General features: G+C 33.2%; 4 protein-coding genes across 4 annotated transcripts in view; 2 read left to right on the plus strand and 2 right to left on the minus strand.

The window, feature by feature from the left end:
- The window catches only part of LOC116337116 (asparagine-rich zinc finger protein AZF1), a 10,328-nt gene extending 6,674 nt beyond the window's left edge, over nucleotides 1-3,654 (minus strand). Inside the window, exons 1-7 of the mRNA XM_031761444.1 lie at nucleotides 3,455-3,654; nucleotides 3,167-3,235; nucleotides 2,999-3,100; nucleotides 2,613-2,927; nucleotides 2,436-2,549; nucleotides 876-2,187; nucleotides 550-814 (exon numbers count right to left, since the gene is read on the minus strand). Of these exons, the coding sequence (XP_031617304.1) occupies nucleotides 550-814; nucleotides 876-2,187; nucleotides 2,436-2,549; nucleotides 2,613-2,927; nucleotides 2,999-3,100; nucleotides 3,167-3,229 (2,171 nt within the window). The 5' untranslated portion in view covers nucleotides 3,230-3,235; nucleotides 3,455-3,654. The remainder of the gene's footprint in view (nucleotides 1-549; nucleotides 815-875; nucleotides 2,188-2,435; nucleotides 2,550-2,612; nucleotides 2,928-2,998; nucleotides 3,101-3,166; nucleotides 3,236-3,454) is intronic.
- A 625-nt stretch (nucleotides 3,655-4,279) lies between these two features.
- On the minus strand, nucleotides 4,280-7,271 carry LOC116337086 (zinc finger protein 431-like). Its single transcript, XM_031761395.1, has 4 exons — nucleotides 5,981-7,271; nucleotides 5,588-5,875; nucleotides 5,153-5,469; nucleotides 4,280-5,080 (listed from the first exon to the last, which is right to left on the minus strand). Exons 1-4 carry the CDS (start codon nucleotides 6,237-6,239, stop codon nucleotides 4,673-4,675), a joined length of 1,272 nt encoding a protein of 423 aa, XP_031617255.1. The 5' UTR covers nucleotides 6,240-7,271; the 3' UTR covers nucleotides 4,280-4,672.
- LOC116337087 (zinc finger protein 879-like) lies at nucleotides 7,003-9,342 on the plus strand. The gene is made up of 5 exons (XM_031761396.1): nucleotides 7,003-8,015; nucleotides 8,155-8,636; nucleotides 8,701-8,782; nucleotides 8,856-8,928; nucleotides 9,028-9,342. Exons 1-5 carry the CDS (start codon nucleotides 7,715-7,717, stop codon nucleotides 9,179-9,181), a joined length of 1,092 nt encoding a protein of 363 aa, XP_031617256.1. The 5' UTR covers nucleotides 7,003-7,714; the 3' UTR covers nucleotides 9,182-9,342.
- A 185-nt stretch (nucleotides 9,343-9,527) lies between these two features.
- LOC116337121 (rab3 GTPase-activating protein catalytic subunit) overlaps nucleotides 9,528-15,480 on the plus strand; it is a 138,210-nt gene continuing 132,257 nt past the window's right edge. Inside the window, exons 1-3 of the mRNA XM_031761454.1 lie at nucleotides 9,528-10,304; nucleotides 10,363-11,144; nucleotides 12,828-13,000. Of these exons, the coding sequence (XP_031617314.1) occupies nucleotides 9,695-10,304; nucleotides 10,363-11,144; nucleotides 12,828-13,000 (1,565 nt within the window). The 5' untranslated portion in view covers nucleotides 9,528-9,694. The remainder of the gene's footprint in view (nucleotides 10,305-10,362; nucleotides 11,145-12,827; nucleotides 13,001-15,480) is intronic.

A 15,480-nucleotide genomic window follows, 5' to 3' on the forward strand; every position in this document is an offset into this window, starting at 1 on the left:
ATTACTTTTGTATGCAATATGAAAATTGAATAACTTAGTTATGAAATTTGCTGTTGCTTCAAACGTCAAAACTAAACTAAACGGTGTGGCATCGCTTATTGTTGAAGGCGATTTGTGGTCGTGATGTCAACGCAGTGGCCAAACATAATATGTATTCAAATCTACTCACCACAATGTGCTAAGTAATCTCTCCCTCTCTTTGGCTCGCTATCTCTGTTGTTCGTGTGCTGAGCCATGTTGTCGATGCAACGTTAATGCGATAGTGTGTATCCAATGATGATTCCTTCGTTGCTCTGATCTGCTACTACTACTACTACCAAATCTCAATTTTTGTGAGCAAAGTGTTTGCTAACGCAGCTTCGTTCAATTCATTTCCAAATTGTTTTTAATTTATGTGTGTATATGTGTATGATCAAACCCTTACTACTTTCTTACATACTAAATAGATTTTGATATTGTGATTTTTTGAAATGGATGTAATGGAAAAATAATCGAAAGAATGGATAGCATTCTTCAATAATGGAATAGTAATTTTTAAAGTAAGTATACCCCTCAGTCTGCTCTTCTTCGATGAATTCATTTTGGATATTAACCTTTGCTGATGTTGTTACGGTCGTCGTCGTTTTAGTTGTAGTATTTGTCGATGCAATTGTTCCAGTTGATCCAGTTGACTCAGTTATGAATTTTGACATATCACGATCCATTGAAATGATTTCAATTTTTGAATCGGCTGCCTCAGTTTGTGGCTCAAATTGATTTTGATTCGAAAGATTTACCACATTTTCAGTTCTAATCAATTGCCTTCGAAGAATGCCTGAAATAGAAGAATGGCCAATTTAAAAAAATGAAGAAATGCACGTTGTCTCTTAACTTACTCTCCGCAGATGCATCATCCATAATTGAAAAGTCTTTATCATTCACATTGATGTCATACATAAGAGATAATTCTTCGTGTCGTTCAATCACAGTTTGATTACTATTGCTAATGATGTGATTTTGTATTGTCTTTTTACCATTTTGATTATTCGAAGTAATTACAAAGCTATTGGCATTCATATTATTAACACTTTCACTTTTTTCAATGCCATATAACGAGTTGTTTGGTGAACTATGTGCATTATCTGTTGCCGTTGTCCAATTGCATGAATTTTCTACTAAGCTATGTTGATGATTTTCATTTAAGTCGATGAAATTTTTCACATCACTTGTTCCATTTTCAATGTACGAATCAACCACACGCTGCACTTTATCCAAAACACCATTTTCAAGCATATCTTCCGTGTCGCTAAATTCGTTATTTTGTTCAGATTTGACATTTATTCCGTTATCATTATAACCATTTATTGACTCATCGTCGGTAATGTCCTCGTTCCCAATGCCAGACATGCAACTAAAATCCTGTTCCTGTTCATTGTTTTGTAATCGAATAAAGTTATCGGCCGTCAATATCACGGCCGGTGCATTTATCGCACGTTGATTGCTCATTTGGAATATGCTTTGATCATTTTGTTCCAAAACTAAATCAGTATTAGCGCTATCGATTTTCGTGCAATTTTGTGGAACTGTCTCTGGTTCGTAGTGCAATTTTAAATGGTTAAAAAAACCTAATTGCGACTGTGTTTGTGCTCCACAAAGTTCGCAAGTAAATTTTTGAATATCACAAGCCGTGTACCGTGTGGGTTGTGTTTCAGTAATTGTCATTTGGTGGAGTTGAACTGTGTGCATCGAATTCGCTGCTTCTGATGTATTGGCAAAGTGATCCGATTGAATGTAGTCCGTTTGATTCGAGGATTGATTGACTCGTGTTGTCAATTGAATTGGTTGTTGATTCATTGTTAAATTCAATGTTGATTGCTCATGGTGGGATTGTGGTTGTAAGTGAGCTAAATCATTGTGTTGGCTTATGATCTTTAATTTCTTTGTTATTCGCTTTTTGTGCGGTAGACTTTTCTTTGTTTGTGATTGCTCTTTACTTGATTGCCGAATTAGTTTTACGTTTGACTGAACAAAATTCACATCATCCTCATCAGTTACAAAGCACATTGTATTGTTTTTCGAGAGATTTAATGAGGCACTTGACTGAATTGAGGTCTTATATTGCATCGCTTGTTGCTGTTCGATTGTTGGTGTTTTTCGCATTGATTGTAATTTGGATATCGGAGTTAGTGGTGGCAATGGTGGAAGGGCCTGAAATGAAACATAACGATAGTTGTCCTTAACTGACCGAAATAAATCTCGTAATATGTCAGACGCGATTTTTCATATATCGAGGTGGTCCCGAAAAGCAAATTTGATACAAAATAAATCTTGAAATTCAAAATCAAGGGGGGCTTGGCAGCCACCAAAGGGTTAGTATTTTTAGATCAGTTGGGATTTGGATAATTGTCGTCTGACATATTTCGAGGAAAATTCAAAGAATATTCTTAACGGCTTACATTTCCGGCCTGGATCTTTGCATCTAGTTCATGTTGATCATTTAACTGAGTTTGATCAATTTGGTTGTATGTATTGGGAAAGTCCAAACCATTCATTGAAATTGCCGATGCTTCCTACAAATTGTGATTTTCAATTAAATGGAGTTTTTTTTTATATAACAAATTTAATACACATACTTTGTTTGAAACAATGACAGGTGCTTCATTTGTTAGAATATATTGACGGCCTTGTTCTCCAACTATAAGTTTCCTTTCTTTGGCAGTATTTAAATTCGATTCAAAATGATGTATACTTTCCATTGGCATTTGAATATTTTCATTATTTGTTATAAAGTGTCGATCGGTTGTCATTTCCAATGGTGACGCATTCTGCTCAATTGTCTCGCTATTGTAAATACTATGTGATGCTAAGGTCGGCTGTTGATCGTGTGATTGTGATTGTATGATATCTACAACGAGACCATTTTGAATGTAGTCTGGTGATAGTAAAGCCTATTTAAAATGATATTGTTTCAAGTTAGATTTTTTGTTCATTGATTTGTCAAAAAAAATAATCCAATTACATGATCAATGTATTCATTTTCGGTATTTCTTGGAATGGATATGATGTGTGTATACATTGTATTTCCCCTTAATACAGTTGGATTTAATTTATTTGCGTCTCCCTGTGTCATTTTTGATGTTTCAATTATTATTATGACTTATTCAATATTAAAGTTAGAAATAAAAACCTGGAATTGATTCATATCCATGCTTTCAAGTCCATTCCGATGCATACTCAAGCTTGGATCCATGGTAATCTATTTCGAAAAAGATACTTATGTAATAAAACCATTGGCTAAACATTTTCCATTGAATCAATTTTTTCTTTAAAATTCATTGGCACATAAACATATAACATTTGTTCACTTATAGCATAAATAACAATAGCAAACCAAAACAGTAAACACGGCGGTAAACCAATTCAATAATTGGCAACGTCGCAAATATTGTATGGAGAAATTACATGTGTCACTTACTCTATATCAAATGCCAAACACAAATACACACCAAATCTTTTTTAATTTTTTAAAATATTTTGGTTTTGATCAATTTTACACATTTTCCAAAATAAAATGTAAGCATTTCGCTTTATTAATTACTTTTTCACTGATAAAATGTACTATTTTGGTTGAGAAAAAAAAAATGCTTGTGCTGTGAGAGAGACAACACCAAAACAAAGAGCATCGAAGGAAACTTGACAGCGTTGTAATAAATGGCGGTGCATAAAAAACTGATGCTATTTTATTAATTAGTTCGGCTCTTCAGCACCAGGGTGCGTCATTTTCATAATGTCAAAAGCCGGCTCGAAGGGAACATTTTCATTGAATAAACTATTTGAATGAAAATATTACGTATTTACACTTACGTTTGTTTATTTTATAAATAATTGTACTCTAGTAACACATTGATTTTTTCTATGATTTTTGCTGTGTGAAAGCTCTTAGCACAAAATACGACTATTTACAAAAATTCAGTAAACCCACAAAATTCGAATCTTTTCATTGAATTCAAATTACCCAGACATTTGAGGTTGATTTAATTTACATTTTGTATAAAATGAAAGCAATTTCAATGAATGCTTCGAAACAATCATAGAAAGTAGAAGTGAATTTCACAGGTTCACTTACAAAAAGGTCGGCTAATTAATATTATTTACATAAAAACGGACGATTTAACTCAATTTTATTTGTAAACCAAAACAACTTTTTAGTATGTTTTTTTGCAGTTGGTTTCCTTTTCATTCTTTCGGTTCTAAACCATATGTCTGATCGCCTGCCTATAGTAAAAAAATACAAATTCATTTTCTTCTATAGATTTATAAAAAATATATATATTTCATGGAATGTCATTGATTCATAGAATAACTGTTATAGTTCTGTGTGGAAATTTGTTCACGTTGCTTACAAACTAATTTAACATCTGCCATTGTTTTTGGAGCCAAAAAGCAAAAGAGAAAATAAGAAAAAAGGATTTTTTTTATAATAGCCTAAAATAGGCGTATACTAGACGAAGTATAGTCTAATTTCACACTATGTAGAATGGCTTAAGATAATATCTAAATACTTTTACATCATTAATAATTGTGAAGAAAATGTTTGGAAAGACATGTTTCTTTTTCGTAAAACGTGTGTACAAAATGCGTGATAGTAACAAGTGTAAATTTTTTATCGGAATGTAGATTTGTTATTTTGACTTTAAATTCTTTTGGCATTCAAACAGTTGAAGGCGGCTTTGTTGATTGGAATGAGTGGTGGCGGTGATTTGGAATGTTTTCGCATCGTATTGTCGGAAGATCCATTGTTTTTGGTTTTTCCAATATTTGGCCGATGAATTGTGGTAATGTGGTTCATGAGATTTTCGGTGCCACGACAAATTGTCTTGCACAGTGGACATTTGTGTAAACTGTGTGGAAATTGTGTAAGTTTCAATGGTTTTGCCATTGGCAATTGCTTCGGTTCGGTAAAACTCATCGTTTTTAAAACGGTGTTTGAATTAAATCCATTCTGTTTGCGATGTGTTATCAAATGTTTTTTCAACGTGCTCATTTCTCTGAATGGCCTCTTACATTCGGAACACGAAAATGGTTTCTCACCAGTATGTATCTAGAGAAAAAAATGATTTTAAAAAGAATAATAAATATGGAAAATGATAAAAATTTTCATTTTAAAATGTACCATAACGTGTCTCTTTAGATTTGAGCTGCTGCCAAAGGCTCTATCACAATATTTGCACACGAATGCTTTTTTATTATTGGCATCAATGCGTGGCACAAGGTTATCTGATACTGAATTGTGATTGTACCGTTTTGTTGTTTCCTGTTGTTTTTCACACGAAACACATTTTGTCGAATTACGGCTCGATGGTTGATTACGATTGCACACCGAACATTTTACATTTGCCGAAATATTGTTGTGGACTTTTTTATGTTTTCTTAAATCACTTTGTTCTCGAAAGCGTCGTTTGCAAATGTCACATTCGAAAGGTTTTTCACCTGTAAAAAAAACCAATTTATATTACACGAAGACGACAAACCAAAAAAAAAAAAAAAAACGACAGCAACCTTGACGATTGCGGTTTTGCCTCTCTTGTTATTTTTAACCCATACGTACCAGAATGAATCATCATATGGCGTTTTAGATTATAGCTACTGGACAATCGTGCTTTGCATATATCACATGAATAAACTTTTTGTTCGGCAGAAGAAGAATTTCCAGAAGGTTCGTGTGTAAGGCCTCCGTTGCTATTTTCATTAAAATCACCATCACTGTCATCGTCATCGATTAATATCACATCATCACTGTCACCCGTTGAATTGCCATTCATCGGTAACGATTTTAATTGGGAATTGTCAAACCAAATTGTTTGTGGTTCACTATGATTCGACATCACTTGATAGGCTGAAGATAAAATAACAACAGAAAAAAACAGTATTTATTTTTTCGTACGATGAAAGTGAAGAGAATCGAAACGAATAAAAATGCAACGAAAAGTAAATGTATTACCATATTCATCGAATGGTTCTTCATCATCGTCATTTTCATCGTTTAGATGAAATGAATGGCTATGTTGCTCGATATCATCACTGTATTCACTAAAATCGTCTTCGCTATCGTTAAACGGTAGCTCCGGTATTACTTCAATCAATTCAGCCTGCAAATCTGACTCATTCATACTGGAACGATTTTTTATCACTGACATGTCGGCCGATTTCAACGAAGCGGAAACAGCACTGTGTGCAGTTTTATTTGTTATTGAGGTCATTTTTTTTGTTCGATTCGAGAGAGTATACGATTGATGTTTTTTTTATTCTCAATTTTCAACTGTTATTGTTGTTGTTGTTGTTGTTGTTGTTGTTGTTGTTGTTGTTGTTGTTGTTGTTGTTGTTGTTGTTGTTGTTGTAATTACAATATACAGCCCATGCAACTTGCACATGCAGAAAAATTGAATACGTGACACTCAATGGTGAACAGTAATACACGACTAAAAATTCACATTCAATCTTCACTTGTGCTCGCTCGTTCACCGTGGACTTTTACGCTCGATTCGAATGCAACCACTACTGAGGCCGAATTACGAAATGTATCAAACCATTGCGTATTTTGCACGGTTCCCACTTCACACTCGTCGCCAATGTTGTGGCTGTCGCTGTCGTTGTCGTCGTTGTCGATTCTCTGAGTGACTCAATAAAAAATGAGTGGTAGGCTCGAGTGGTAATTTAAATGTCAAAATAAAAGGAAACGGCAAGGTCGCTTGCTCGACAACAAACACACTCATATAAACACCAACAACGCACTTTTGTTTTTTTTTTTCTCTTCTTCTTCTTTCGGTGCTCTGACGATTGCTCAATAATTCGCACACTCACGACTCACCGCTCGTCGTTCTTTTTGTTGCTGTTTTTTGTGATTGTTTCTCTTTTGTTCGGTTTTTGGATGGACTTTCAATCGTGGAACATCACAAATGGAATGTCAAATGAACAACTTTTTTTTTTGTACGGGAACACTGTCCGCTAATGATGCAGTCGCGATGTCAATATGTACGTGTTATTTCTGTAAACGAACGATGTAGTCAAGTGGAAAGACTAACCACACTCACATACACGAGAAAGTAGTGTATTGCAGTAGATAAATCAAATATCGTAAACACTTGACCAATATTCTCTTTTATGTTTCTTTTTTTTCGCTACGATGACAGATTTTTTTTTGAAATTGTGTAGGTTGAAGATTAAGAACTATTCAATGGTCACCACATTCCAAATTCAGCTAAACGAAAGCAACAACGAACAAAATAACAGAGATATGGCATCTGGAATTGTTGATGTATATAAAATACATATGTAACATTTATGTAGACAGAAAGAGATGTTGAAGTTGAAATATATTTAAACAATGAATGACTGAGTTCACCTCAGCCCACCGGCATGAATTCAACAATTTTGACATTTAATGTTACCAACTTGACAGATTCAAACATTTTATGATTACATTTTCCGAATGTCAAATCATAAAAGAGACTAGCAAATTCATTTATTGTTTCAAAGTTAAAGTGGAAATTTCTTCATTTTTACACATTCAATTGGCTTCAAAAACTGTGTTAACCTACGAATATCCATGAATTAAAAATGTATTGTTGCACGTGTTAATATACTTGCAGTAGATCGTTCAATTACTTCAAAATACCTTCGGAAAATCTCTTCCTTTGTTTACTTTGTTACGGAGTCTTTCAATGCAAAAAAAAATATGCATTCGAATTATTTTTTATACACAAATGATGCTCCAATTAATGCCAATGTGAGCATTGTCAATGCAAAACATGAGATAGCTTCATCAGTTACACATCATATTGCCACAATACCGGCCAATGCAAATGTAATTCGACCACATCACTCGGCCACCAACTCTTCGTCACATTCAATGCAACAACCAAATATTCATATGTGTCAGATTTGTTGTCAAATATTTCAAAAATCCAGCAGTCTAAAGAAGCACATGAGAATTCATCAAGTGAGTTCTCGCGACAGTGATAATAGTCCATACAAGTGTAAGTAATTTACGAGATCGATAGATTTGTCCATAAATTTCACATATCGACTCTTCCGATCGTTCAAAAGCAAGTTTTTTTTGATTACAAAACAAGTTAAATATTGTTGTTTATATTGTTCGCCATTTGATTTCTGTAGGTAATGCATGCAAAATCGATTATCTCAATGCTGTTACGTTTGAGGAGCACATAAAATCGGAACATGGTCAACCACAAGCCCTGAAATGTGTAGATTGTGGATGTTTTCGAGCAGTTGAACTGACTGCATTGCAACCATTTCGGTGTGCGGGATGTGCACAACGAAAATCGGAGACTTATGATTCAAGTATTACCTCAAGCCAAAATGCAACCCAATCACAACCAGTTCATGTGAACCAAATAAAATCGACCAAAGTTGATATGGACGCACTCGTTCAAAATATGCGTTCGCCGAGCGAATCAAATGGACGACGACGTAAACTTCATCAATGCTCCGAATGCGATAAATGCTATAAACACCAAAGCACACTGGCAATGCACAAAAAAATTCACACCGGAGAATTTAAATACAAATGTCAATATTGCCAGAAAGAATTTTATTTGGCCGAATATTATAACAGACATATGAGAGTTCATACAAAGGTAAATTAATTTTTATTGTCTTCAATAAATGCATCAGCTCATTTATCTTTGAATTTAATTTCAGGAAAAGCCCTATCAATGTGAGGTTTGTGACAAAAGTTTTTCGCAGTCAAACACCTTAATTCAGCACAAAAGAATTCACACCGGTATGGACAGTTATTTATTTATTTTTTCATTCAGAATTTCAAATATTAATTAAGTGTTCTTTGTGCATTTTAGGCGAGAAACCATATGTATGTACAATATGTAGTAAAGCGTTCAGCGTAAGAGATTATCTACTAAAACACATAAGGTGAAATATAAGAAACCAATTATATCGTTTTCATAAAACCAATCACCTTTCAAATACCATTTCAAATTCGGTTTCTTTTTTTGGTTATCATTCACACAGAGTCCATACCGGTGAAAAGCCTTTTGAATGCGAAATATGTGGAAAAAAATACTCACAACGCAGCGGATTAAAAAGCCATCAAAAGTCTCATTATCCTGATCAACATCTGCTCAATGGATCTCAGTCACAATCTCAACATTTGAACCTAATTTGAAAATACAAAATTCGCCACACAAACAACAAATATGATATGACAATGTAAAACGATTACAAATCGCTATCAAGAAATTGTATACTTTATGTAGAATTTTACTTAAATACTCACTTCGTATATAAGATATGATTTAAATAAAATTTCACACCTCATTTCATCAATCGTATCATTGTTTCTAATACAGATTCGGAAAGCAAATAAATAAAAAATCTACTATATAGCTTCATTTATACTCCCCTAACTATCACAGGCATTTGGACAGCCCTGAGTTGGATTGCTAAAATCAGCTGTCACTTTCAATGTTGACGTTTCTTTATTTGTTATTGTTGTGTATTGTGCAGTGTTTTGACGCGTATACTGCCTCGCAATTTTGGTGTTTCCAAATAAAAGTGAAATTGAAATATTATCACGTTGCAAACTATTGCAGTACTTGCATATCAAATATCTCAGTTCGAAGTGACTCAAGTGAAAATCAATTTAATCACACTTACATTCAATTGATTCGAACAAGAAATGTCTGAAGAAGTAAATACGGAAACAGATTCATTCAATCAAGATTTTACGACGGCAACACGATGGGAAGTTTTTTGTGCTCGTCTCGAAGAGATTATTCACGATTGGAAGCTTCCATATAAGAAGCAATGCATTGGAAAACTGCCTTTTAATGCATTATCCGTAAATGACTGGGAAACAAAGGAAGAATTGGTTACATATGATGGAATGGAATTGAAGGTCACATTGTACACCGTCAAGTTGGCATCTGATACAGACCGACAAGACGATGTCTCACCTGATTCTGCAAGACGAATGTCAGTTGATTTGGAAAGGGCTGAGAAATTGTCGCAATTGAATATTAAATCGGATTGTCAAACATTTGTTGATTTAATGTCGTTGGAAAATAATTGGTGCACATTGGACGAAAAATCTTGTGTGAATATTCATCCACTAGCAAGGTGGTATGGATTGAGGCAATTCGTTGTCATTTCTACGGTTGGCGGAGCAACTATCAGCGAAAATCAACGTCGCATCTTACTTTCATCCATACATTTGGCCATTGGAGAAACAAACATTACAGTTCCAGTTTTTGTCCAAGCATTGAAATCACAACAGAATGTTTATTCAGGTAATTTATTATAATTTAAATAACGATTTTTTACCATTTATATATATATATTTGACAGGTGTTTGCGAACATGAAAATACCAGAGTGCATTTCGACATTATTCATTTATCGCAAACTCATCCAACATGCAAATATTTGTCAGGCATTCTTGACATGTTTAAAGAGAAGATACCATACGAATACAAGGAGCCAGCAACAGTTTCAGTGCGATTTACTTACATTTTGAAACAATTTCCCGAATCTTCGTTTGTACTAAAACGAAAGTTTCCATTTTCCGATCGTAACAACGATATTGAAATTAAATCAAATGCCATCTTACCGTTTGGCGTATCTGTTGATCCGGTTCGCGAATTTGTGCTCTATTGTAAATGGCTCGAATTGGCCGAAAATGTTGTGATGGACTCTCGAAATTACAGCGATTTTGATCCAATGTTATCACAAACATGGTCATTTCGCTTACATTATGAAGCCTTACCAAACACATTTTTGCGCGAATGTTTATTTGAATTTTTGTCGGAATGCGATTCGACAAAGACATTACATGAGTTAATTGGTGCTGAGTACGCATATTCAGCCACAAGTGAAATAGCCAGTCGTGATGATTTAAATCCATTGGAACGCTTAACTGTGTCAAAAATCTCCAAACTAACAACATCCATGCTTTCGGCAGCACTTTCCAGCGATGGATCAAGTGCACAAGCAAAAAATAAAACATCGAAAAAAGGCAAACCGCTTGAAGGCCCGTTAACGGAGGACCAACTCATGGCCATGCTTTACTTTTTATTTCCCGATGCACAACCAAACTCATCCAATGCGTACAAAGTTCCATCCACGGATAATGTAAGTAAAGAACATTCAATCTTATCTAGAGTTGATCAGAAGAAAAGAATGGAAATTAATTAATAATTTAAAATAAATAATAATTAATTAATCAATGCGTAATGGAACGGAATGGAAAATGAAATTTAAAAAAAGTATAATTAATGACCACAACAACAATATTGCTTAAATTTGGGATTTCATTGTAAAAATTAATATGCTTACTATTTCTAGTAATTGTTAGCATCGTCCACTACTACGTCTTGGTATCATTGTTTCAAACAATGAGATTCCCATTATGAGAATGTTCGCGTAGACGTCCGTGCTTATATTTTTAATTTTTGATTTTAATTTTTGTAATAATAATGGAGTTGATGCCTGAATGGACGAAAATAATTTGGCATCGGCAGATGATTCAACATGTACAATTCCTTTTTAATCATATTTGTCAGCAATGTGTTTCTTTCCAATGTGTGTGCGCTTGTGCTTTTTCAATCTTACTTTCTTCTTAGACCAAGAGCCACTCCAATAAGTAACTTTTACTTTTCCGCACACACCTAGTGTGTAAGGTAAAGTATTGGAATCGGTCGAAAAATTAACACCCATCGAAAATGTGTTTTCTGGGTGTTTTTGGGGCCAAGGAACACGAATCTAGCGTTTTTTCGATGTCCGAATGTATGTGCGTACCCTGTACGCTGTACCCAAAAATTTGTTAACACGATAACTTTCAAACAAGAAAAGTAATTCAAAATCTGACTTCACAGGATGATTGGGAGTGCCGAGGAATAGAAACCATTAGATTTTGAGCGACTTTGGTTGATAGAGTGACGTTTCATGTCTGGTGTTATGTCCATGGCCATCCATGGGAAAAATTCAATTTTTCTTCCAAAAGTGATATTTAATGTATTTTTAAACACTCAAAAATATGTTTAGGGGGATTTTTGGGAACGAGAAAACCGAATTTGACGTTAGTTTTGCGATACAAATAATTTTCGACACACTTTTCATACAAAAATTTCATACAAACATGTAATTTTGTTTATGCAGAAAACAATAAATATGTGTATTTAAGTGCAGATTTTTTAAAATTTAGTGTTATTTTATGATAAAAAATCGATGTTTAAAATTTCAGACATAAAGCTGACAAAAAATCTGATAGTTTTTTTCGAGTATCACTTATAGTCGGCTTTCAACGCGACTCGATTTAAGAAGCGCCATCTCTATCACGCCAGGTTCTCATATATTTTTTTCTTGCAAATAAAATTACAAAATTGTATAAATTGAATAAGTTTTGCAATAATAATAACGAAAATAATTAATAGAATTTATAATAAATAAAAAAAATTGAAAAAACACACAAATATTTTATATTATATGATTCACCAGAATAGCTTCACTTCGTGTTGTTTACGTTGTTTCTTTTGACAAGAAGAATCTTTGAGCAAAAACAAAATATTTTCCAGAAAATCAAACATGCAGCTCGCTTTATTAATTGATATGTTTTCTATCCGCGAATAATAGTGCAGATTTCGCGAAGTGGGTGGCTGAAGTAATAAACGTCAAATTATTTGTTTAGTGTATGTCTAGCTGCATGGTTCAATATAGTTTTCTGACATAAAGCAAAAAAAAAGTTACTTGTTAGAGTGGCTCTTGGTCTATCTTATATCATTTTAAATTGAATTATTTTCACTTTGTTTTGCACAGTTTGATCCATTGCGTATAAAGTCAGCGTTTGATGATTCCCTAGTACATCGTCTCAGTATGTTATTGGCACTTTGCGGAACTTACCTCGGTGGATTACGTGCCATCGCTCAACTTTGGATTGAATTCGCACAAGAAATGAGATATCGAGTGGAAAGAAGCATTTTTATTTCTGGGTAAGTGGCATTCTTCCAATTTTATTTTTGAGGAATCCTTTTTTAGGAGAAATGAAATTATTTTAATTCATAAACAAACAACAACCACAACAACATTGCTCATATAAAGTAAAAATATGTGTTTATTTGGATTTCTCTAATGTGGTTCTTCAACAAAACAGAATAGATAAATTGGTGTTGTTTTTTTCATCTCCTTAAATACTATGTATATGTAAGTGTGAGCAGCCGCTTACTTCGTCGGCTGAAATTTTATACAATTCATAAATGAATGTCCGAGAATGAATGTGAGTCTTCTCGTGAGAGTTTATTGAAATGTAACACCGCCATAAAAAAAATGCTGACTGTCAGCAATTGTATGGCGGTGTTACATTTCAATAAACTCTCACGAAAAGACTCACATTCATTCTCGGACAATCAAATGTGTTACATTGCACCTAACAATTGAATATAATATGCGTTTATGTATTTTGTAAATCGGTGTATCTCTCTCTAACATGCGTGCAAACATTTATTTGTTTTCTAGAATGTACGCGAGCTCAAAATCAATAATCATTCCATGTAAAAATTCATTCGAACTTCCATTCGTTTCACATTTCCTCTCGACCAATAAAAACCGTTTCATTTTAAATTACAAATATTTCTTTTCCACACACACACACACTTGTACATCAATCGTTTGAAACCATTTTCATTTTATTCGCACCGAAAAATTATTCTATTCTCATGCAAGAAACTGCACATTTGGCATTTCTTTGATGGAATCCCTTAAAAATGAACATGTAATATTAATTTTGATTTACGAGGGCACTACAATAATTGATTTTAAATATCTAACACAATGGAAAAAAATCGCTACATTTACAATACTCATTTAAGGCATTTTATTTTCAATTTGTGTATCGCAATATGCTAGTGTGTTTGATCTACAAAAAGTGTTCTCTCTAAAGGAAGCAAAATTGTGTTTTTTTTTTGGTCGTGCTGCTAATTTGAATTGCAGTGAACGTGTGTGTGTGTGCTGATTTTCAAAACTTATTTTCTTGCGCTAAAATTTTGTTTTCTTCAAATGTTTCGAAGTGGAAATTATTTCGATCGCATTCTGTTGATACAAATGTTATTCGTGATTTTTCCCCATACAATCACCGGAAAAAAAAAAATCCCAGATGACTGCTCACCAACGTTATTGATCCCATTTTGTTTTGTATTAGAAATCGTATCTGTTATCGTGTTATCTATTGATTAAGTGAAATTTCTGTTTAAATTTGATAGGCCTACGATCTACTTGTTCGAATTGTGAATGATGTTTACACTCTTTTTAAACCTACAACTATTTTTGATCTTAATTTTATTTTTAGATAAGTATTTATAGCTATAAAATATGTCTAAGAATTTTAGTTTTTCGTTAACTGTGAACTGTGTTTTCTGGGCGTCTGTAATTGTTACGGATTTTCATTGGATTTGATCTGGCTCGATCATTCTTCTCTAAAATTTGCATATTTTATTTTCGTATTTGAAAAAGAAATCGAATAAATGGATTGTGAATTAATTTTGACAATATTCCTTGAAACCACTGATCTATTACGTAAAGTAAAAATGATAGAAACAAAATGTTCAAGCACAATCGCCGAAAATCCGAACACAGAAATTTACCCATTTTTTTAAAAATCGCTCGAAATAATAAGGAAAATATTTTCTAACAAGACAAAAATTTCACTTAAAAGTACTTTTACTTAACATTTGATCGTTAGATCAATTCATTCAACTATATTCGCTAATTTAGTAGTTTCATTATATAGACTTTATATATGATTAACGTACGCGCAATTGAATTCGTTCAATTTGATTTAGCTTTATTATGTACAATGATGAAGTCTATATGATTCTAAATCTCGTTAATTTCAATGTTAAATTCCTTATCAATTCGTTTGACATAAGATTCATCCATGTTATTTTTAGTTTCATACCTATCAACGTGGCAAATTTCTTTAATCGCACATAGGTTCAAATCAAATTGCCAATCTGACTAAGAATATTTGAAACACATTTGATTATTATTTTTCTTGTTCTTTTTTACAATTCTAATTAAACTATATTTAGGTGATTTTGTTATGGCCTATGACAAAAGACAATGTTGCATTTTGAAATTATAATGTAAAAAAAATTGTTGCAAAGAAAAACTATTTCCGAATTTCATCATGAAATTATCTGAATTATACGATCATCGGTATAATTGAATATTTTGATGAAAAAAAAAATCCGTTTGAAAAAACCTTCCCGTCGCTGACTGCTTAGCATTCATGTTTTTATTTGATGCATATTCAAAACAACATACACTATTTACATAAATCGGCCAAATATTTCCATTTTGGTATACATACGAACCACTTTTACAATTATCTTTCTCGTTTTATAACATGTCTAGTTATAAATCTCTCTCTGTGTGTGTGTGTGTGCTGTGTATTTAGCTCGATTGTAGCAGTCTT

The sequence above is a fragment of the Contarinia nasturtii genome, unplaced genomic scaffold, assembly GCF_009176525.2.
Source record: "Contarinia nasturtii isolate CC-2019 unplaced genomic scaffold, AAFC_CNas_1.1 Cnas_scaffold_220, whole genome shotgun sequence".
Classification (NCBI taxonomy): Eukaryota; Metazoa; Arthropoda; class Insecta; order Diptera; family Cecidomyiidae; genus Contarinia; species Contarinia nasturtii.